Source organism: Etheostoma cragini, chromosome 12 (genome assembly GCF_013103735.1).
Source record: "Etheostoma cragini isolate CJK2018 chromosome 12, CSU_Ecrag_1.0, whole genome shotgun sequence".
NCBI classification, from domain to species: domain Eukaryota; kingdom Metazoa; phylum Chordata; class Actinopteri; order Perciformes; family Percidae; genus Etheostoma; species Etheostoma cragini.
Genome location: NC_048418.1, coordinates 9,600,427 through 9,624,080, shown reverse-complemented (window position 1 = coordinate 9,624,080; position 23,654 = coordinate 9,600,427). Strand labels below are relative to the sequence as shown.

Genomic DNA, 23,654 nt, shown 5'->3' with positions numbered 1-23,654 from the left:
TCTTAAATGGAACAAATATAGCGACTCGTGTTATTTTGTGTGTTTACCAGGTCACAATAATCAACCTGAAATAATTTGGAGAGGTCTGCTGTTTTCTACCAAAAGTTACATAGTGGGTACATATCAGGCCATTTTTCATCTGATATTTTGTGTATCCCATCCCCTAACATGCAAAAGGTCTGTCCTGTCATTATGTGTTATTTTGTGTGTTTACCTGGTCCGGTTGAATGGTCAGAACGTGTGGGAAAAGTGTGTTTTTGTGAGAACTGGGTGGAAAATGTGTGTTTTTCCGTATGTTTTCTCTCGTGTGTGTGTGTGTGTGTGATCTAAGTGGCGTACAGTGCCAAACCCCTCTTGACGCACATACAGGAAACTACTCCGAATAGTCTGAGTCGTCTCTCTGTCTGATCTCTGGTCATCCATGCTCTTCCCCTTTACCATGGCTACGGATCCGCCCTTCTAATGATAGAGGGGGGGGGCGGGGGCGCCTTCGGGTCTTGCTATTGGCTGGTTATTTTGGTAACGTCATGATTGACGCCGATAACTGTCCGTATGAAATAGCACCTCTGAGAGGATAAGAAGTCAGAGAGTAACATTTTCCACTGAACGAAATCATGGCAAAGGGGTAAGTTTCTGGTGACAATTGGAGAACAAAGACACATCACAATACTTTATCTTTTAATTTGTTTTCTTCAGTTCTTGCATGTGCATATTTCAATTAGCTTATTAGTGACATTTTCAGCCAACTTTCGACCGCTTTACGTAGTTTCCATTTAAAATAGAAATATTTTATGTAAACTTCCGCCAAACTGTAACATGATATTTCTCAGGGGGCTTCTCGATGGTAACGTCGAGAGAAAGTAAAGGTTAGTTTGTAGTTTTTTTTCTAAAACACAAATGTCCTTTTAGACCAACAGCTTTTCTCAGTGCAGATTACAGGTTTGTACTATGGATTTGTAGAGTCTGGTAGTGATTAGTGGGTTAAATTATGCAACAAACAAACAGAACAGGACTTGAATAGAAATACCCTCTGCTGCAATGAAGTGTGTAGTTCTCCCTTGTGATATGCACAACTAATTTAAGAAGAGAGAAGTGTCTGTATCCTTCCGGTCTCACTCAAATTTGTTTCCCCAATGTATCAAACATCTTCTCTGTTAGAATGGCCGGAAGGGTGTGGCTGTTATGAGATACTTTTAAATGGCATTGTCACGTGAAGAGTAAGCAGGAGATTGAGCAGATACCCTGAATTATATTTGACCAAATGTTAGTGGCACAATAAAACATCTTTAAGTTTTTTGTTCTATCTCATGTTACAGTTGTAACTTACTGATAGAGCTGGGTTCTTTAATGGAGTCAAGGTTTTCTTGACTGGTCTGTTTTTTTCTTCTGCTGGCATTGTGTTGTCTAACAAAAGGGAACTGCAAGACCAGAAACTAAACCCCAAAAAACAACAAAAGGTATCCAGCTGCTGTAGTATGGAGCTAGCATTGTTTCTTTATTACATGCAAGAAAAAAAAGATCTGAGAGGAAAAAAAAAGTTTGAGAGAAAAAGTTATAATACTGATAGCAAAAAACATTTTATGAGAAAATATGAAAGGAACAAGTTTTCATACCAAAAAAAAAAAAACTATTTCAAAATACTTTTTTAAACTCTCAAATGCATATATTTTTTTGCTATCAGTTTGAAAAAGAAATCTCTCAAAAACAGTTTTCTCTTAAAACGTTTTTCTTCTTGCTCTCAAAACAAAGTTTTTGCTCTCATCTCAGGATTTTTCTCTTGATGTGAGAATAGGGTTATGGGCGGGGCCACGATCCTATTGGCCTGTTGGGTGAGCCCTGTCTTGTCTTCTTGTCTTTCTCTCAAACTTTTTTTCCCTCTAAGATCTTTTTTCTCTCACTAGTAATAAAGAAACAATTCTAGCTCCATACTGAAGCCAACACAAATTCAAGTATTTGTAGATGACATGACTGTTCAACTAAGTTTAGTTTAGGTAGCTAAGTTATAAAGCTGACATGCACTCAAGCCTGTAAATATAGGCATGCTTAAATGGAAAACATGAACAAAAGAGTCCATGTGTAAGTTGACCCTTAATGTGTACAATATTCAACACAATTCAACATTTTTTCTCTTTCTTGATTAGACTAGAGGGCGTCTTCAAACACTGTGATTAAATTGTAGCTGCATTTGCTTGAATTAGTAATGTCACACTCTTACCTCTTAGTGCTACCTATTAGCCTTAAATATACTGTAGTATAGATAGATATTTATCAATCCCCAAAAATGGGAAATTACGGTGTTACAGCAGCACACGTACGTTAGTCACACAACACAAAATATAAATATAAATGAGATAATAGGAGAAATATGCATACATACAGTATACATATAATAATAATAATAGGAATAAAATATAAAGAATAAAATATAAGAACAAATATTTAAATATATACAGGATGGGAAAACAAAATGCGCAACCGCTTAAATAATATGCTAAATGTATGCTAAAATGTAAATGAACCAATTGTGCAAATTATACTCTATATCCATCTACTGAGCCACATTAGGAGTGAGTTATATAAGGGTTTGGTATATTACAGCAATTTCCTGTTACATTTGTCTAAATAAAAAAATCAATCAACACAGTCTCATAAAAGCGTATCATGATAAAGTAGGTGACCTAAATGACACTATTTGGTTGGTTTAATGATTGGTGGTAAAACTAATGTACCTCTTTTAAACCTAACTGGTTGGGAATGTTTGAATACGTAAGTTTATAAAAGCCTACTATTGGGGGGAAAAAAACATGTTCGTTAGTAAAGGATAAAATTTAAAAAACGTTTTAAGTAGTTTGAGCAGGTTTCGAAACGTATGTTTCAGTGTTGGAAATAATCTTATTCTATTGCTCTATATCTCGTTTGTCTACCACAAATACTTAATTCTCTGCATTTGTTTTATTTGCATTTTAACAGGCAACAGGCCAACAAGGAGCTCACCGATGTGCTTAACCAACTCTGGCGCCTGGATACTAACCGTCTCAGGCCGGGGACTGATTACATCATTTCCCTCCAGGTCAGTAACACAAGTCTGCCTTCAGAGCTTCTCTGCAATGCAAAACACTCAGAGAGACACACACACAATCCATGCAAACCCCATGCAGTCAGTTTTCTTGTCTATTGCATTTACATGCTGTTGTCTGTGTATTTGGGTGTGTTTTGCTCAGGGAAGGGCAGGTTATGTGGCTCAGGGCAGTAGCTATGCCAGAGACAAGGCCAGTGCTCCGCTCTTCACATATGTCAATGAAGACAAACTCAAGAGTATCAAGACATATTTACGTAAGTTTAACCTTTTTTCCATTACACTTCGTGTACTTTTGCCACTACCTACATTTTTTAACAAGCATGTTTGTTTTTAATGCAGATTTCATGAACTTGCTGGACAACTATGAGATGTCCACAGGTGTATCGGAGACAGTGACGTCAGAGGAGCATAAAGAGAACAAGCTCTTTATTGATTCTATCATGGAGACTGATGTCATGAAGGTGCAGTGGCTGGGAGAGAGAAAGAGTCTTCTCTTTAACACATCTATCATCACCATCAAAAATTCTACACAACACTTCACAACAAGAAATATTTTAGAGGAAACACTGAATGAAAGTTGAAATAAACTGAATATCTAATCAAAATATTAGCCACAGACTGCAGGAAACAGTTTACCTTCAATATTCTAGATTGGTAGAATGAGTTCAACTGTTTATTACAATATAAAAATAATATACTGTAACTTTTCATTTTAACTATTGTGTAGGATAAAATTACGATTGTACTTATTTTCTTTTAGTTATACTGTACAGGTACTTTGCATCCTTATTTTAGGATATTCCTTTTATGCATGTATTGTTTTTGTAAAACTTTACAAAGGTATTACTGGTTATCAAAGCAACCTCCAAACAAAATCAGTTTTGGAGCTCTTCTGGAGTTTTCTGCACTGTACTGAACTCTTTCTCTCTCTCTTATTTTTGTGTATGTATGTATGTATGTATGTATGTATATATATATGTGTATGTATGTGTGTCCTTATACTGTTTGTTTTTTCTTTTATAGTGTGCTCACAAGTATCTGGTCAGGAAGGGGCAGTCGCAATCAGACCCTGAACAGTTCAAGAAACAGTTGTATGACATCTGGTTTCGCCTCTACCACCGGGACAGGAGTGGAAGGTGAGTTTCAAAATAATAACAAGGAAGGCTACTGTAATGTAGAAAGAGATGATCCTGGAGGGTAGCAGAGATAGCACAGGTTTAATCCTCTACACAAAAACTTGTGGAAGTCAACGGTTACTGTTTTCTGCAGCTGAATTTGCTAGAATGGAGACAATATCTTTCTCAAAAATCATTAAGGAATGTAAAAATATATACATGAATAAGTACATTGCTACAACACTTAGTGTATTCTATGTTTTGTATTCTTTTTAAGTAACAGTTAAGTTACAATTACTGCAACTGGTAATCCTGTTATTAGACTGAGAAAAAATATATATATATATATTCAAAGAAAGAATAAATCTTTGACAAAAAAAAACCACTTAGTAACACTGCTGGAGCTTTAAACCCCATTTTATGGTCTGCAGCAGTTAATCTTAAATTTTAATCTGTCAGAAGGTAATAAGTAAATTGAGATTAAACTTTTTTTAGTCAAACTATTATTTCCAAGGGTCAAGAATGTACTTTCCTGGAAAAAAATATACCTTAGTGCATGGGTTAAAATTTAATTTTGTTGTACTGATAATTTGCATTATTCGATATCCATCTGCTTCTTAAAGGAGAATCACAGGTTGCGTTACCTTAAAGTGTTTTCATGCTTCATCTAGGCAGCCATTCAAAGACCGTAAATAAGAGAAAGTATCAAAACAGATCTGATCACAGGATGAATAAGGCCATACATAGGACTTAATAAACCTATCTTTAAAACATACTGTTTTTCATTATAGTGAGGATTCCTGTGGATTTGAACATGTGTTTGTGGGAGAAACCAAGTTTGATCGGGAGATTATGGGTCTTCACAACTGGATCCAGTTCTACCTGCAGGAAAAACACAACCATATTGACTACAAAGGCTACAAAGCAAGAGACAGCAAAGATACAGTAAGACAATATCTACATTAGGAAAATACTGAACCAAAAACTCTATAGCTACAACAATCAGTGCTGTTACTGAACAAAAGATAAATCTATGAGAACATAGTCAGTTTTTTTCTATCATTGTTTTACAGCCTGATGAAGATGACCACGTCCTGAACCTGCAGTTCAGTTGGAAAGGCCTGGTGAAGCCGATTGGTGGCTCCTTTATTGGTGTCAGTCCAGAGTTTGAGGTGGCTCTGTTCACCATCATCTTTCTCATGTCGACTGAGAAGAAGACGTCTGTGGTGGTGAAAGTGGACGAGTATGTGCTGGAGCTGGTAGTCTATCGGCACAGGGGATCTATCGGCACATCCTACCCCACACTGCTCAGCAGCAACCACAGGGATCTGTAATATCACTCCACATGAGCAGCTGTTATGTAAACATTCACATTTTTAACAATTTATGTTGAACTTTGATTTTATTCCCATGCAGTATAACCTTAACACAAATCTGGATCAGGTTCTTTTTGCAGCCGTCTTGCATTGCCGGACCTATCTCCACAGCGCTGCAATCTTTGCACTAAATGTCAGGCTTAAACTGTCTAGAGTGAACAACGTTTTTAGCCTAAATCTCCTGATCTGGATTGATATCATGGAAAGAATTTAGGTTTTTATAATCACGTATCTGTCTTTTATTGTATATAATACTATAGAGTAAACAAAAGTTCCTTTCTCTACAATGTTGTTAGCAATCTCCTGTTTGTTAAATTAGGCCTGATAGTTCCCCCAGATTCAGTCTGTCTAGATATAAAGTTGGTATTTTTTACCATAAGTCAATTTCATTCAAAGTATTTTTTTCTGATTACACAAAATGTATTGTCACAATGTGTTTTCTTTTCTGAGAATTCTTAACAGATTTTTTATTCTGCAGTTATAAAACAAATCCGACTAGTAGAAAAATTATATGCTGCTGATGAAATTGAATTTTTTAATATTTTTTATTTCTGCTCATTGTCCTGAGCTTTCAGTACAGTTACCTACAACCTCCCACAGTAATTGTGTAAAATATTATTATCAAATAAAAAATACAAATTTTGTATTTTTTAAAAACTTGTGGCTTGGTACAGGACTGAAATGTTATTGTATATACTTGTGTTTTCTAAGCAGATGATAATAAAACTTGAATCGTGAGATGACTGTAAAAGTTAAAACCATAACTATGGAAATCATTACACCGTTAGACATATTTCTTACTTACTTAACGGATTTTTTTTTTTTATTCAATCCCCTTGGAGTCAAGGCCATAGACATAATAAATGTATTATTTATTATGTCTAATAATAAATTTATTAATTATTATGTCTATGGTCAAGGCTGAACACGGCTGCACCTTTAAAATGATCCTCGGAAGCTCCCTCACTTCGCGCATGCGTACTCAGAAGCCTATTACCATGTCAAACCACAGAAATGAAACTGAGAACTACCTGATGAAGTGTTGAACGAGCAGGTAAAGACCCTCACGCTTTCAGAGCTGGATACAACTCTCCCAAGTGTTTGCTTACAGTGACACTAACAATCGTCTTCTTTCTCATGGACAAACTTTTTGAATTTGAGGCGAGAAACATGGTTAGCCAGCTTGCTAACAGCTAGCAACTCGGCTAACATACGCGTTAGTTGGCAGCTCGTTGTCTGTTTGGAGCCACCTGACAACCACTCACATGACTTTATAACTACTGCGAGCAGACCGATGACATTACACGACAGGAGACATTCTGTGATTTGAGATTATTGTAATGTGTTTGTAGTTTGAATCGCTGGAGTGTCGCTTAGGGGCTTGTTAAACAACAAGCCAAAACAACAACATGTTTGGTAAAAAGAAGAGAGCACCGCAGCCGAGAGGCCAGGGCGCTGCTGCAGCCAAGCAGGTATCAACAACAACACTGATGAATGCTGCAAGCAGAGATGGTTGTTACGTTTTCTCTTGACTAGCTGTCAAAGGGTGATGTTAATCTCTTACTTCCTGGTTACAGATGGGTTTGTTTGTAGACCTGGACCCTGAGGAGATGATGATGGGTATGGAGGGGAATCTGGACGACCCGGACTTAGAGGCTGAACTTGCTGCTATCACTGGAAATAGAGCTGCTGCTGGAGGAAGAGCCAAGCAGAAGGGGAAAAGTGAGTGCAGTGCAGCTTTTTACTTGTATGTGGAGCTGTGTGGTGCCCATGCCAGGAGTCAGTACTATAGCCTGACTGATACTGGATTTTTAATATACTATATTGGTATTTAAGAGTATAAAAAATCAGATAATGAAAGGTTCGCTCAAAGTTGTTTATTTAACATCGCCACTAAGAATTGTACTGGGCAGGACAGTTACTGTTAAAAAAAAATGTAATTACCATCTGATAGATCGTATTGGTAGATACACAAAAGATACGTATAGAAACAATGATGCCTTTTATATTATTACTACATTGCCATGTAATATGTGTTGAAGAACTCGAATACAAACCCAGTCGGATACATGACATCATGTTTGTGTTGTAGGCCCCCTGCCCATGGAAGACATCGCAAGAATGGCTGATGAGTGTATGAGGGATGAGGATGAGGATGAAGATGACAGTAACCTGGAGGACGATGAAGATCTACTGGTTGGTGTTGCTGTACATTTATTTCAGATTTTTATGGCAGGATATGTGGCTGCTTGAATTTAAAGAAGCTGGAAAAAGTAGTCCATTTACCAGACACATTTTACACTGACATTAATTCAAGTAGCTCTAAAAACCAAGTGCGTTCATCCAACAAACAGCAGGAGACTTTGAAACAAAAAATGTATTCCTTGTGGGCCTCTTGGCCATCTACCACATGGTTTAAAATTCTTGTTGCCTTTACCCACTCATTGGGAGCCTGTGATGTCAAGTTTTACATTAATACAATGGTTGATACACAAGTATAGTACTTAATGGTTTAAAATAACACAGGACTCTATGTTGTAAAAATTTGGTACAGAGCTACTTTTTGCTGCAACACCCAAAGTCAAAGTAGATTTGTGTCAGTTCTGTAACAAATGTAGATTTATCCTAATACGTTGCATCTTTTTAGCCAGGGAGTTATTGATTTGTTGGACCTTCATTACATATGCACATTTTGGTTGGCATACTTGTCATTTGTCAAGCAACTGCAGGTTTTACCAAATGGAAAAGTTGTCTCACATTCTGCACTTTCTGAAATCCAAATCAAAGTTGGCTGTTGATCAGTTGCTGTATTTTACCCCATCAGGCAGAGCTACAGGAAGTGGTGGGTGAGCGGGAAGCCGAGGATGCTGTAACTGTTTCCCCCACATCCTTCCCCACTGCAGAATCTTCTCAAGCTGAAAAACCAAAGTCCTTACTGACGCAGGTACAAAACACGTTGCCCACTGCCAGCCTTTTGTCAACATTTTAGCAGTTGCCGGTAACCAGAATGGGCAGACATATTTATCCTTCTGCCTTATGGTGGTTTACAAAATTAGCTGCTTATTTTATTCTTAAATCACCTCTGATTTTTACATCTGTATCTCAATACAATAGTTGTATGCTTCTTAATGTCACTGGTAGAATAGATTCACTTGACATCAAGTACATGCATTTTAACATGTAAATAAAAATGAGATATAGATGTGTAGAAAGCAATTCCCTCCTATTATTTATATTTGGCAAATCCTTTCTCAACACACAGTTCTGAGTAATTTCTTGACCTAACAAACCAGCTGTTTTCAGATAATAATTTAGAGTACCTGCCTGTTGTTTTGGTGAAGCAGCAGGAAGTAAAGGTCTCCTCAGCAGCTCCCGGCAGCCTCCAACACACCCTGGAGGAGAGAGTTATCATGTACAAGACGGCCTTACAAAACGCTAAAACTGCAGGGGATACCTCCAAAGCCAGGAGATACGATCGCGGCCTGAAGGTGAGTTAAATACTGGCTAATGACGAGATATGTGCCTAACAACAACTACAGATCCGTAGAAACAACAATATTTTGGTATTCATGTGTCTGATCACACAGTTGAGCTCTGTAAAGGAAGACATCATGCTATTTGTCATTTTTTAATCTGTTGTCATAGTTTAGATATTTACTTGTTTTTGCGTTTTAACAGTATATATTTTGTGCCTGGAATTACTGGACTGCAGTGATGCTTTCTTCAATACGCATTAAAGATTGATTGTTAATGTTGCTCCCTGCAGACTCTGGAGACAATGTTAGCTGCTGTTAAAAAAGGGAGACCTGTGAACGAGGCAGAGATCCCTACTCCTGTTGCCACTGGAGCTTCGAGATCCGCCTCTGATCCTGCTGTTCCCCATCGAACGCCTCCCCCTGTACCCTCGCCTCCTGAACCCACTCCTTCAGATCAGCAGGGGGAGGCGATGCCACCGCCACCTGCTGTACCAGAGATCCTCACCCCCAGCAGTGAGGAGGAGCAGTCGTCCTCCGCCAGCCTGCTGCCTTTGAGCACTGTCCCATCTCCACAGGAGCAGACAGAGGAACCTGCAGACCGGCCTCAGACCAGTCTGACAGATGGTCCGTGTTTACATTATAAGTTAAAAACTACAAAGACACTTGAAAGATGGCCAAAATTGTGCATTGTGGATTAGTTAACTGTGACATTTGGTGTCTTAGATAATGTTTTGATTTCTTTTCCAAAGAGTGAAACAAGGTATCAAAAGGTGTGTAGATGTTTACGGAGGTTTTCCGATGAGACCGCTTGGTTAAATGTTGGTGCATTAGTTTAAATAATCCACAAGTTAAGTTTATTTTAATACTTTAAATTTGGTTTTCCATTCTGTCCCACACACTTTCCACACAGTGTACTTATATGCCTCAGCCTCTCAATATGGGATGAATCAGGGCTTTCATTGTGGTAAATGTTCTGCTATTCTGTCCTCGTGAATCCGCAGTGAGCAAGGCAACCAAGACGTTGCTTTTAGAGAGGCAGAAAGAATACAAGATGGCAGCACTGAGAGCCAAGAAGCAGGGAGATACTGAGCAAGCCACGCTTTACTTCAAGACCAGTAAGGTGAGTAAAGAGACTACAACCCTAATGGATTTGTTTAAAGGGAAGGTCGTGTCTTCTGTACAGAAATGTTTTTCCTAAAATAGGAATATCCTAAAAAAGGATTTCTCTGTTATGAGCCAGCATTTTATTCTTAGTAAATAACATGGTGTCAGGGAATTACTCTGTGGGGGTAATGTGCTTAATAGATGACCAGTAGATAACCTTTTGTTTTAGTTTTTGAAATTTCAAAATAAAAAAATGCACATCTATTTATTTTGTGCTATATAAATTAGTTTAAATGCTTTTTTTAAACATTATACATGCAAAAAATATATGCAATTCTTAATGCTTGAAGATTAAATAAATCATTAAAAAATGCAAAAAAAGCAAATTTCTGCTGTAGGAATGTAGCAGCAGCTGCTTTTGTTTTTTAACCCGATGCTTTGCAGGATTATTGCGAAGGGTAAATATTTGTATGTATCAGACATCAGTTATGAAACTGAACCAAATTAGAAATTTTAATATGTCAGAAATCTTTGTATTTCAATGTGTAAAGTTAAATTGCTAACATGAGCCTGTTGCTGCATATTCTGGCTGCAGGATTTCTCTCCCAAGTATGTGAAACATGCCAACAATTTGGAAGTAGACAAAGACCATCATTGTGTTTGACAGAGTTTGGGTTTGTATGTTTTGGTGCAGAGGTTCGATGCGGTGATTGAGGCGTTGGAAAAAGGACAAGCAGTCGACCTGAGTGGCCTTCCTCCATCTCCAGGACAGGGTGAGGAACACTGGTGTTATGTGAAAGAAGTGTATAAAACACAACAAAGCCAACTTCATTCATACACCTCTTTTAAAAACAGAAGCTCCAAGGTGATATACAGGAGGAATGACAGTTAAAGGAGGAAATATAAGCGCAAAACACACAATAAACATCAAATAAAAAAAGAACAACAAATGGGTTTTGAGATGATTTCAAGAGACATCCTGATTTGGCTTCTATGATACTTATATAAGTAATACTAAAATAATAAAACAAAAACTATATAAAACACTGATGTGAAGTGATTAGAAATAAATGATGCAAGAAAAGTTGTACTTTGCAGGTGAATTATGATCAATCTGTAATAACAACATAAGCAACATGTTTAGGAAACTGCAGAACAATAAATATCTGTAACATTTAGTTAACCTGGTGTATCTGCTCCTGTATGTTTCCGTTTACCTTGTGTTATAGGTACAGGAGGAGGCTCTGCTCCAGTGAAAGAACTGTCCTCTGGGCAAAACATAGAAGTCCCCCAACTGGTTACAGAAGCTCCAGGTAATAGTCATCTACATTTATAACTGTATGTGTTTGAATTGTTGCTGTGGCTTACATTTAATTTTGACCAGTCATGCAGTTGTTTCCCCTTTATTTCACTTCACATTAGATATGACTTCAAATAGAGAAGAACACACACCGCTTGTTGTTAAGACTAGAAAAGTGCTACAAAAAATACAGCACATTTACAAAATACAGCACATTGCATAAGCATGCCCACAGAGACTATTAGGAATAAAAACAACAACACATTCACCTGAATATTACATGGCTGATGGGTGAATAGAAATATTACATTGTATTACAATGTAATACAATGTAATTACATTGCATGTCGCTGAAGCCATGGATCAGTGTTAAGGTGAAATAGAAAACTGGATTACAAAAGGCAAATGGTTTTCCAGAAGCACCTTGGTGCCGTCCGAAAGTCCTTCTCTGTGTCTTCTCCGAACTTCTCCTACACCCACTGCTATGCATCTGTCACAGTAGAGGCTGCAGCCCTTCGGGCCCCTCGGTACCTTGCGACTTCCTCCGGGATAACACATCCCGGAAAGACTTAAGTCGGTCAGCTTCCCTGACCACCGGTGTCCACCAGGGTGTTCGTGGGTTAATGCTCCTTGAGGCACCTAAGACCCTGAGACCACAGCTCCCCGCCGCAGTTACAGCAATGACTAAATGACTTAATTCCTGCAAAACTATTAACATTCATGTCAGCCTCAGCTGTACGTTGTGTTTAGTGATAATAAGAAAATGCTGGCATCCTAAAATGCAGAACTATGATGGTGAACATGGTAAATGTTATACCTGTTAACATCAGCATGTTAGCATTTAGCTTATGATGTCCCTAAGTACAGCCCGACAGCATGTCTTTAGCTTTGAGGTAACATCTCGAAACAAAAAAACACATATTGACAAACTTTGTAAACCTTTTTGTCTACTGCTTTCCCATCAGCCCCAGCGGCTCCCAAAGACGTGCTGGAGGCTCTCGAGCAGAGAAGAGCAAAGTATGTGGAGGCGTCCAATCAGGCAAAAGCTGGTGGAGACGACCGCAAGGCCCGAATGCATGACCGTATAGCCAAGGTACAAGGAAAGACTCTCCTTCTGATGTCTGCATTTACCTTGACAGAACTCTACTGCCAAAACTGTTTGTCAAGCTTGGTCTTTTTCTAAATGTTAATCACTGTTCCTAAAAACACTGGACTTCTAGCACTTTACAGCAACAAATCGTCCTCTTTTTTTTTACCCTGTTACAGCAGCGTTGTAAAAACATTTATCATCTCTCCTCCTGCAGCAATACCAGAGTGCCATCCGAGCTCACAAAGCAGGAAAAGCAGTCGACTTTGAGGAGCTTCCGGTTCCCCCTGGTGGGTTTCTTTTTTCAGTAATGTTGTTGAGCTGGCAGTGTAATTTTCAGGTCACATTTTAGCACTGTGAAATTGGATTTGAATTTTGTTTCTGGGGTGATACTGTTACTGTATCACTATTAAAGCCATGCGTCAGTCAGAGACATGTTGTTGAACTTCTAGTACAAACATCTAGTGTTTAAGAGCTGTAATGCTAGTCAAAATGATGAATTTGCTTTTATCTTTCAGGTTTTCCTCCAATCCCGGGCCAGAAGGCGTCAGGAGCGGAGCAGGGATTCGTTGCTGCTCTGGAGGCGGCCAATAAGCTTGCCTCCAACGATGCTTCCCAAATAGCAGATGAAGAAGAAGAAGAAGATGAGGAGAAGGAGGAGAAGGTGGGCTATCATCAGCACATTATAATCTTTCTGATTTGGTTTTTGTTGATAAATTGTTTATCCAGCTTTTTATGTTTGTTGTAGTCTAAGCCTGCTGTTCCAGAAGAGCCAAAGAAGCCTATGTTAGATCTCTCCACTGCAGGGCAAGAACGGAAAAGAACTCCGTCAGCTTCACCTGACAGAACAGCTGCCAGGGAAGGACTCTCACCAACAGGTCAGTCCCCAAAAGAAAACATGTTCTCCAAAACACCAGACACAGGGCAGCCTCTTTTGAAGCAGAAGATATTTGCACACCAACAAACATGACAGAAAATTAAAATGAGAAATGGACATAAACAATTATACTAATTAGAGTTGCATTAGTCGTTTAATCAATTAGTTGACCGAGAATTAAATGGCAACTATTATAATTAAATTGATTGATAATTCCAGACTTTCTTTAAAGCAAAAAAATCTAGTATTCTCCGGTTCCAGCTTCTCAAAGATGGCATTGTTACAGTAAATTGAATATCTAATGTTTTTACTGTTTTTGCTTGTTTTACAAACACAAGCAAATTGAAATTGCCAGATTAATTGTTAATGAAAATAATCACTTTTTTTTTTTTTTAATCATTAGCCCTTATACTTAAAATGTAACGGATATCATCCAGACAAGAACAAAAACAACTCTTTCACATACTGGTCCTTCCACCTTCCTCCATCAGCCATGCTACAAATGATCTTATTTGGATGTAGTTATCCCCACTGAACACCACATCTAGTTTTTTACAATCTGTTAACTTTCTGTCTTTCTTCGTACTACAGCAGGTCAGCAGCTGGAGTTTCTGGAGGGCAGGAAGAAGATGTACATGAAGGCAGCTCTGCAGGCAAAGCAGAAGAACGACATGGAACAGGCCAAGATTTTCCTCCGCACCGCCAAGGGCTTCGAGCCCATGATCGAGGCAGCACGCTGCGGCAAGACTGTGGACATCAGCACAGTGAGCAGACGGGAGATTTACACTGCTACTGAATCCTTAGTAGGATTCACCCAAACCCAGCTTGGTGTTAGAAATACCTTAACTGATTTGGATATAAGTAGGGGGCAAAGAGTAGAAATTGGTCTCAAGTAGTTCTTGTTTCTCTGAAGTAATTAGTTGTTTTTGGTTAAATTGTTAAAATGTCACGTCATAATTTGAAAGTAAAAGTAATTAGATTACAATTTGCTCAGTTTTTATTTATTCATGAGGGTATTATTAGGGCTCCTTTTCCTCAAAATACACCAATTTTATATGTGATGTGCTGCGGCTGACCCTCTCTGTTCTGTCACCTGCAGGTGCCGTCGCCCCCTGGTGACGAAGATGACGACTTTATCCTGGTTCATCACAGCGACGTGCAGATCTCAGAGAAAGCAGAGCAGCTTTACACACAACTGGCCAAGATCCTAAAGGAGCAGTATGAGGTTAATCATTAATCACGGATCATGGGGTCATGGAGCCTTTGGATTTATTCACACACTTTAAAAAGATTGATTAAAAGCTTCTTTCTTTTTACATTTGTATTTACCGCCATATGTTGATATTTACATCCTATTAGGCTGTATCTTAACTTATTGGAAGAAAACGGGTAGTTCTGTGTAAAATTAGACACAGAGCACCCCCATAGAGCCAAAATGGCATGATCCTCGTTTCATAAAAGCCCAGTTCAGACCAAAGATTCACAACGTTATGAAACGTTTTAGAACGTTGCAGGAAAGTTTCATCAATCAGCCCGTCTCAGTCAGCTGATGGTGTCGCCTGCGACTCAGCTGGTCAAGTTGCCAGAGGCTTGTGTTTGAAGGGACGTCACCTGTTTGAACAGTAAATAGCAAGGTCAGCTTGTAAAGTCCGTTGCAAACTAAAGCATTAAAATGATCAAAAATACATTTTATTTTAACTTATTATTTTAAATGTCAACTGGTCAAAATGGCAGTTTTTGAGACGGAGGCTCAACTTGTGCCTGGAAGCACGTTAATGTGGTCGAGCGAGCTAGAGAGTAACTGAAGAGAGCAAGCAGCGTTAGAACAAAGCCATTAATCAGAGAAATAAAACATTGTTTTTGGTGTTTCATCACTAGGAATGTAGTCTATATCCACAAAAAGCCAGCGGATGTCCGCCTCCTTCCACTTCCTTTGTGTTGTAATTTTAAACTCAGGTTGTTTTATGAGGACTTTGGTTAACTTCTCCTCAGAGCTCTGCAGGGTGAATCCAAACAGCTAGCTAGACTATCTGTCCAATCAGAGTTCTCTGTTGCACGACTAACTGTGTGTTCACACCGACTTAAGCTTTTAAAGTTAACGGAAGTCATTCATTTTTCAATGGAAGCTGGCTTCTCTCAGCTGCAAGGGGCGGCAAATCTGTAATCACATTTCGGGCGTTTTGGTCGTGTTGAGCGTCAATAGGAAAAATGTTCAACTTTATGGTAATAAGCTATGACGCAAATCAGCGGCTAACGCCAGCAACCAATCGGAATATAGACCTCCTTTGCAAAAACAACTTTTGGATGTACACATGTTTGACCAAACCAAGTTTCTTCCCGAGGCTGTTTTGCAGCAGTGAGGACAATGAGGGTTGTGATTGCTTTAAAGAAATGCCAGTCAACAAGAGCATGTTTTTTTTCCCATCCCAGAATTTTGTGTGGAATAGTCAGATCCTCCTCCGCAGCGTAATTAAAACGGAAGTAAAACCATTTGCTCCCCTGAAGATGATACACCGTCTCGTTGCATTAATGTGAACTGGCAAGGTTTCAGAGCGTGGCTGACCGGCGCGTTGCAACTCGTCTCGTGGCGATTCTTTGGTCTGAACTGGGGCTTTACGCTTTTGAGAAGATTCAACTGTGAGATTGAGAGTTGGATCATGCTCCTTTTATCGATGCTTAGAATATTCGACTGTTTGGAGCCACTCCTAGTAATAAGTTATTAATTATATTATCTATATTATATTTAGTAATACCTTGACTTTTTTCTGTTCAGAACTCTGATTGCTCCAGGATCGAACATTTGAGCTCTCAGATGTATTTGTTATAGAAGTTTCCAAATTAATTCTGATGCCAAAATATCATATTATATATAATAGATATTTATTTTTTTTATTTTATTTTTAGGTTTCTTTGCATGGTTCTTGTTCATGCTGTAAAGACAAATTATTTCCTTGTCTCACTGTTGTTCTTTATTTTTTTATAAATATATATTATTTATATATATATAATATATATATATATATATATTTTTTTTTAGAAATGTATGACTCACTCCAAGCAGTTCACACATCTGGGGAACGTCACGGAAACAACAAAGTAAGCTTCTTGTGTCACAACAGTTTACACATGAACTCCAAACTCCGTTACAGACTGCATATATAGACCCAAATGTTTCTTTTTGTCTATTTGATTATTATTATCATTATGATATTGAAATGCACAGTGAACAAAACAGCATGATGTTATAAAAGTAACGACCATGTAGAGTTGGCTAACGTCTCACAAACGGTCTTTCCTCCTCCTGTTTGTGTGTTTGTGTTTGTGTGTGCGTGCGCTCCAGGTTTGAGAAGATGGCGGAGAGTTGTAAGAAGAGTCTGGAGGTCCTGAAGCTGGCTCAGTCGAGAAGTCTTCCTCCTCCTAAACATCACTTTGAGGAGAGATCGTTTCACACTGTCAGGTGGGCACTTTTTGGTAAAAGATTAACTGCAGTCATATATTTAAACGGGAAAACTACCTAAATTAAGAATTCCATTATGGTATTTCCAATCCCAGGAAAGTACAATCAATATTTTTTGAATATGAGCTACTCTCTCTCAAAGTCAGAAACCAGAAAAATATTTCATCATCTGACTGGTACCTTCCCCCCCGCACATATTTAGATTAATTGTTGAATATACTGTACCTCTCTCTGTCTTTCCTTCCCTTTCAGGATATTTCCAGACCTGAGCAGCACTGACATGGTTGTTGTCATTGTCAAAGGGATAAATCTTCCTGCTCCGAGTGGTAAAAACAAACCTCTTCATCTACCAGTACAGCAGGTCCCCGTAGTGTCTGCATCTACTGGAAGAAATGGTTCTGTAGACATTAGAAATACTGCTTCAATTCAATTTAAGAAGCCTTCAAATTAGGGTTTCTTGCTTTGCTGTTATTCTCTTATCTTTTTTCTGTGTGTTGGATTTGGTCTTGTTCTCAGTTTAAAGTACCACGGAAAATCTCTTCAAGTGTTTGTCATTATGACCTTTTTTCAGTAACCAAAAACTGAACAATCAAACTTAAAATTTAAATGTAACACATGTAAAATAATAAAACTGGTTGATCTTTTGTGATATACTTTGTCTTTGTCTCTCAGGAATCCAAACAAATGATCTGGATGCATACGTCAAGTTTGACTTCCCTTACCCCAGCACGGTAAAAGACTCAAACTACAGATTGTTTTCATTGTCACTTTTAACCACAGCCTGCTCGGAGGATTTGAACAGGTGACGGTTAAGTGTTGTTGTTTTTTTTGGCCACCAGGAGCAGCCGCAGAAACACAAAACAGCTGTCATCAAGAACACTAACTCCCCAGGTGAGACATGAACGACATCGCTGGAGATTAGTGTGTCAGATATTTGCATCAACAATGAGCGTGTTTCTATAGCAGCAGGATTCTTAGATCCAATCGGAAGGAATGAACCGTGTGTACAGCATCAGATCTGTAGTAATGGGTGAATGTAAGAGTGCATGATTAATTCAGAAATGTGTGAGTATCTTCCGTCCTTTTTACCATCACTTCAATTTGTCTAAAATTTAAACAATCCGAACATATTTACGTTCCCCTTATCTTAGAGGTGTGGACACAAAACTCTTGATGAACGTGATGCTGCGGTGCGGATTAGGAAGAGTGTAGAAACAGAGTCAGTCCATGAACTATTACAATGATTGGAAATATCCTTATTGATATCTTGAAGTTACTTCTGTGATTATTTTTCTGAGTTGACACATTTGTGTCTATGAGTGATTTTATTTCAAAATAAATCAATGTATACTGTTTATTGGCAAGTAGGTTTTCACATACAAGGCGTTACGGTTACAACGGACCTAGTAAAAGAAAAGGAGCACTGCAAAAGTCAAAAATCATTACTAAAAAATTTAGAAATTTGCAGTAATAAATATATAAAATAGATCAGTTTTGAAAAAGAAAAAGACCTGTACAAAGTTTTTAAACTAAGAGAAAATAATGTGCAGTGAAGTATTGAATAAAGAATATATTAATGTTCAATATATACAATAATAATAATACATAAAACTAGTATGGATGGTTCGTAGATGTGCGCATACAAATATAATAAAACAATAATTTACAGTCCGTTGTACGTTAAAACGGATGTTGAGTCACCTTATACTGTAGATTTTGTTTACAAGTTTGTTTTTGAACAAATGAATTTGTTTCAGATAGGAAACGATGCAAAATCAAACTGTAAATAACTGTTTGTGTCTGCAACACTTCATGTGTGAAGTCTCAGAAGCCTGCATCTCTTTATCTGAGATCTCTTTTAAACCAGAATATAACCAGAGCTTCACCCTGTCAATCAACCGTAACCACCGCGGCTTCAGGAGGGTGGTGACGTCTAAAGGCCTCAAACTGGAGCTGCTGCACAAAGGGTGAGTCGCCGCCAGCTGCTCCCCCGCTCCCCTGCTCCCCCTGCTCCCCCTGCTCGGAGTGGAACGTTTGCTAACCAATGTGGACATAAAACTAGAATTAATCTTCCAAAGTATCTCCAAATACTGAGAAGTTGGCAGATGAAAGTCAAAGTGTTTTTTTTAAAATGTATTTATTTATTTTTCACAGCGGTTTCCTGCGGAGCGACAAGCCGCTGGGGACGGCCCTTGTAAAACTGGAGAAACTGGAGTCCCAGAGTGAAATCAGGGAGATCGTAGAGGTGAGTTAGATTGAAACGACACCATGACCACAAAACAAAGCTGATGGAGAGAGATGGAAGCATAGCGGTCAATTCTTTTTTTTTTAAAGATTATTTTTAAGCCTTTATTAAACGGACAGCTGAAGAAATGAAAGGGGTGAGGGAGGGGGAGCGACGTGCAGCAAAGGGCCGTAGCTTGGAGTCCAACTGGGTCCCGCTGCGTTGAGCTGAGATGTTCACTGACTGATAAATAGTAACTTAGACCTTGGTGTCTCTGTTATCAGGTGATGGACGGTCGTAAGGCCACAGGAGGTCGTGTTGAAGTGAAGATCCGCCTGCGGGAGCCTCTGAGCGGACACGACATGCAGACGAGCACGGAGCGCTGGCTGGTGATCGACCAGTCACAGGTTGCATCAGATATACAATGTTTAAATTTGAGACAAACCTGAGATTGTGTAAAAATGTGTGATGTTGGGTTCTTTTTATCTCCAAGGTTCTTGTTTAGATGCTGCTGCAAGATTAAAGATGCTTCACAAGATAAAGGTCATTCTTTTTTGTTATAACTCTTTTTTTGTTTTTTGTTAATTGGAAATATGCTATTATTGCTGAGAGTTGAGAGGGTAGATGCCGCTCTCATGTCTCCATGTTAAATACGAAGTACCCAGAAATTTGTACACAGACTAAAGGTAACTGCTCCCGGCCAAGAAATAAACACACGAACAAAAAAAAATTAAACATGTTAAATTAGAGCTAGGTTAGCTGTTTCCCGTTTCCAGTCTTTGTGCTAAGCTAAGCGGCGTCCGGCTACAGTTTTATACCGGCGTATGTGAGTGGCGTTGACTTTCTCATCTAACTCTTGGCAAGCATGACAAGAAGTCATTTTCCCAAATGTCAAACTGTTCTATTAAGTGTAGGTGTTCACATGTTTGTGTGTATTTGATGAAGTTCTTTCTTCAGCAGATTAAAGGCACTCAATAAAACAATGGGACGAGGACAGAGTTTGGGATGTGATGAGGACGGTCTGTTCAGAGTCGACTCTACAACACGGGTTTTTGACTTGGTAAAACTTTTGCACATTTGCAAGACACGAGCTCCCTTTCACACTGCGGTCCACCAGGAGCCGACTTGGAGCCCTCCGTCTTCAGCCTGACACCAGCTGATGGACAAATACTTGTGATGCACCAGGGCAGACTTGCAACAAGGGGAAGCCTCCGTACATCAGAGAGAACTATTCAGGCAAAGGTTCCAGTTTTCCAAAAAGTCTCCTCGTGTATCACTCCGTCTCCTGGAGGACGGCAGCCAGCGTTTCCTCTGCTAAGGGCTCAGTGTCGAGCTAAACTGATCCTGCTGGCCAACATGACTTCAGTTAATATATGAAGGAATGTGTCTGTATTCTTCATATTATTACAGCTCTGGTATCTAGAACTGCACCTATGCACTAATACCAAAGTAATCACTGTTGCTGTAAAATCCTGCATATATGAAATTGCCAGTTAGCTGCCAAATCTGTTACTATGACACGAGAAGTTTAATGTGTGACAGGATTGTTTTTATTATTTCCACACAATTCATCCGTTTTTGTTTAGTGTGAGAATGCAAGCAGACGCAGTAACTCTCATGTTTTAAAGGAGTAAGCCAAGAACTGATATTATATACTATGGTACAATTATATTTTTGTTTGAAAGAACACACTCCCTTTTTGGCACCTTTCACTTTGATTAGTAAGTCCTCTACATGTGGTCACTAAACTGCACACTCACTTATCCGTGGCTTTAGGTGTGTTGGATTAATATTTGTCGTGTTTTCATTTAATAACACAAATCTGTGCGAAATCACAACAGAGCTGAATTTGGCTGATCTTCAATTGCTTATGTCACAATTGGCTTAGTATAAAAACAAGAAAGAGGGTTCAAATGGCTAGCCTAGCGCCCTCCAAAGTTAAAAACAAAATACACCTACCAGCCTCTCTAAATTTCACAAATTAACAAGACTCCAATTAGTGAGGGCTTTAAAGGTGCTTGAAGGTGCATTAGTTTGAAGTTTGGACAGACCCAGGCTAGCTGTTTCACGCTGCTTCCAGTCTTTATGCTAAATTAAGCTAACCTCCTCCTAGTTTCCCCATTGCCAGACCTTCCTCCACAGCGCTTCAGGAAACGATCGGAGAGATAGTTCAGCAAGCTGTCACCAGCAGAGATCCCGTTTTCCCAAATGTTGGACTGCTCCTATATGTTTGGCACAGCTTTTTTTAAACAGTCCATCAGATCTTGAATCTTTGGATGAATATCTGTTTTAAATGGTTACTTACCCGTTGCGATAATAACCCATGCAGATTGAATTTGTTTTGTGCGGCTCAAAGCTTAAAAAAGAACATTTGAAAAAACTGAAAGTAGATTTTTGACCTTGGAAAATTTAACTCAAAAAAATTGTTTAAAGCTGAGATACAAACTCCATTATTTTTCCTTAAAGGATTTCCTGTCCATGTTACTCTGTGTTGGACATTTGAACATCAACCACACCTGCTGATCAGAAGCTAGATGGACATTAATGGTGAGATTGGTGACGTCATTGTTAACTCCGTCAGTTAATAAACAGAGTCCCATCTGAGTAGTTTTATTGGAGCAACGTTCTATTGAAGCTTTAGTCTAAATGAACACTGTTGGTTTGAGTAAGATTGAACATTGTTTCTGAAAAAAAAAATGTTGCTGTTAAGAGTAAATGAAAAGAGCAAATGTTTTTTTGGGTAATTAAAGTTTCAACTGCAGCATTGTAATACATGCTACACAAGAAGCCATAAAAGCACTGTACCATTTTTCCAACAGGTTTACTTTAAAACTAAGATTTAGTTGCTAAACGCTACTGTGGTCACAACATTTCAGTTTCTTTTGGGAAAACATGAATCAATGCAATGTTAAATTCACTATAAACTTAGACTACATAATTAATACCCATCACTTTATTTTCTGTTAACATACTTGTTTACAATGATTGAGGACGTATATAATTAAAGTAATATAATAAATCACTAAAAACAGAATCAAGGCTAAATTGTTTTTAATTGAATTTGCATAGCCTGCTTAAAAATTCTTTTCATTTTGCTATGTCCAGTATTTTTCTAATGATGTTGCTTTCTTAGTAAAAAATAAACAGATTTCCAGAATGTAACTTTTGAAGAACCTAAACAGAATACAAACACTAAGGCACTCATTTTCATTTTCTATAAGTTTTTATTTTACATATACTACAGTTTTTTTGATAAAGCCCACTTGACATTTGTAGTGTAAAGAAAAAAAAAAGAACTACAGGGTTTTTGGCTTTTCAAACAGTTTTGACGGATTTAAAAAAAAGAAACCCTGATTTGAACAAAACCCAGTCAATGTCAGAACTGAATGATTTTTTATTTTCATCCATAAACTAGAAGATAGAACTGCTGAAATGCAAAATTGATTTGCTCTCTTCACCGTTTCAAGCTTGTCTGAATGCATTGTTATAAGTTTTGTTAGGAACATCTTACAACTGAATACAAAAAAAAAATTGCTACTTTTGAAGTCAAACAAATTGCACCTTTTTTCTTTTGGATTTAGGACATATTGCACACATCAGATAACGCCAAAAACAAAACAGATAACAGGAAGTCAAAAAAATTTAAAAAAAATCCCCACGTCCTCTTTATTACGTCCCATAGTGAAGACACAGTGATTTAGATACACCAACTCTGGTATGATCACAGTAATAAGCCCAGAACTGGTGACCTTTGACCTCTCATTCAGTCTTTACTGAACATTTAATCGGCTTTTTTCTAACATTACTTTGCTACGGTAGCTTCTAAAATACTTCAAATTGAGTGATAAACGAATACAGAACAGCTACGGGTCTGATTTACACTAGCCGACGCGTCGGCTCCTCTGCAGATTTTCTTGTGATTGTCTGATTCTCACTTGTGATGACGAGATTGTTTATCTCCAATAAAATGCTTTAACAAAACCTCAGGTACTGTACTGACAGTACTTTTTTGTGTAGCCCCTTCTGGTTTAATATGATTAAGATGGAGAAATTGCTAATGATTACTGTACAGAGCACTCTGACATGACAGGGTGGTTTTTGGTGATTAGTCTAGCCATTAACAAAACACACATTTTGCAGATTTGAACAGAAACAGGAGGAATACATTCGTATATTTTTTTCCAGGTCCATGTTGCTAAAGGAGAAACAATCCAGAGCAGAACGAGATGGGCTGCAGCAGCGATCGGTTTACAGACGCACACACGGTGGAGGCCTTCAGAAGGAGACAGATCAGGGATCTGCAGGGTTCCTACTCACGGCTAAACAAAAATGTTTTGAAAAGTCTGGAGCAGGACGTTCATGATTTCAGGGCTGTGTTAGGATAATAGGTTGCGGGAAATGTTAAATGAAATACATTCAGCTTCAGGTCAAGCAAACTCTAGTTTCTGCGGGAACGCCAGATCTTTACAAACACGGAACTTTTCTTTTCTGACGTTGAGAAACAAAAAACGTCTTTAAGGACACTGCGGCAACCCAGACGCTCGCTTTCACTCTCCTAT

General features: G+C 38.4%; 2 protein-coding genes and 1 long non-coding RNA gene across 6 annotated transcripts; all 3 read left to right on the top strand.

The window, feature by feature from the left end:
* Positions 1-378: 378 nt before the first annotated feature.
* LOC117954362 (poly(U)-specific endoribonuclease-C-like) lies at positions 379-19,220 on the top strand. Of its 2 annotated transcripts, XM_034888118.1 has the most exons (8): positions 379-625; positions 2,971-3,070; positions 3,222-3,333; positions 3,419-3,540; positions 4,103-4,215; positions 4,986-5,139; positions 5,268-5,552; positions 19,193-19,220. In XM_034888118.1, the coding sequence occupies exons 1-7, from the start codon at positions 615-617 to the stop codon at positions 5,526-5,528; spliced, it is 873 nt and encodes a 290-aa protein (XP_034744009.1). In that variant the 5' UTR covers positions 379-614; the 3' UTR covers positions 5,529-5,552; positions 19,193-19,220. The 2 variants fall into 2 exon arrangements, with proteins under 2 accessions (XP_034744009.1, XP_034744008.1); XM_034888117.1 differs by lacking the exon at positions 19,193-19,220 and having other exon boundaries at positions 5,268-6,155.
* cc2d1b (coiled-coil and C2 domain containing 1B) lies at positions 6,532-20,930 on the top strand. 3 transcript variants are annotated; one of them, XM_034888105.1, is made up of 26 exons: positions 6,532-6,624; positions 6,923-7,042; positions 7,148-7,292; positions 7,663-7,766; positions 8,395-8,514; positions 8,912-9,058; positions 9,337-9,670; positions 10,048-10,166; positions 10,845-10,923; positions 11,380-11,463; positions 12,416-12,543; positions 12,755-12,827; positions 13,056-13,201; positions 13,286-13,415; positions 14,006-14,178; positions 14,514-14,639; positions 16,452-16,510; positions 16,755-16,871; positions 17,124-17,197; positions 17,544-17,602; positions 17,711-17,762; positions 18,739-18,838; positions 19,026-19,116; positions 19,380-19,502; positions 19,589-19,638; positions 20,056-20,930. In XM_034888105.1, the coding sequence occupies exons 2-25, from the start codon at positions 6,980-6,982 to the stop codon at positions 19,598-19,600; spliced, it is 2,658 nt and encodes an 885-aa protein (XP_034743996.1). In that variant the 5' UTR covers positions 6,532-6,624; positions 6,923-6,979; the 3' UTR covers positions 19,601-19,638; positions 20,056-20,930. The 3 variants fall into 3 exon arrangements, with proteins under 3 accessions (XP_034743996.1, XP_034743997.1, XP_034743998.1); XM_034888106.1 differs by having other exon boundaries at positions 6,552-7,042; positions 11,386-11,463; XM_034888107.1 differs by having other exon boundaries at positions 6,552-7,042; positions 13,056-13,195.
* A 41-nt stretch (positions 20,931-20,971) lies between these two features.
* LOC117954370 lies at positions 20,972-23,595 on the top strand. The gene is made up of 2 exons (XR_004658807.1): positions 20,972-21,642; positions 23,281-23,595. It is a non-coding gene; the product is annotated as an uncharacterized LOC117954370 (long non-coding RNA).
* The last annotated feature ends 59 nt before the right edge of the window (positions 23,596-23,654 follow it).

What these genes read in the sequence shown, in the direction of transcription:
- cc2d1b (XM_034888105.1), top strand. Translation starts at nt 6,980, where the DNA reads ATGTTTGGTAAAAAGAAGAGAGCACCGCAGCCGAGAGGCCAGGGCGCT. An exon ending in TTTACTTCAAGACCAGTAAG is followed by an intron (nt 10,167 to 10,844) that starts GTGAGTAAAGAG and finishes GTTTTGGTGCAG; the next exon opens with AGGTTCGATGCGGTGATTGA. An exon ending in CAAGAACACTAACTCCCCAG is followed by an intron (nt 17,763 to 18,738) that starts GTGAGACATGAA and finishes CTTTTAAACCAG; the next exon opens with AATATAACCAGAGCTTCACC.
- LOC117954362 (XM_034888118.1), top strand. An exon ending in ATTACATCATTTCCCTCCAG is followed by an intron (nt 3,071 to 3,221) that starts GTCAGTAACACA and finishes TGTTTTGCTCAG; the next exon opens with GGAAGGGCAGGTTATGTGGC. An exon ending in CACCGGGACAGGAGTGGAAG is followed by an intron (nt 4,216 to 4,985) that starts GTGAGTTTCAAA and finishes TTTTCATTATAG; the next exon opens with TGAGGATTCCTGTGGATTTG.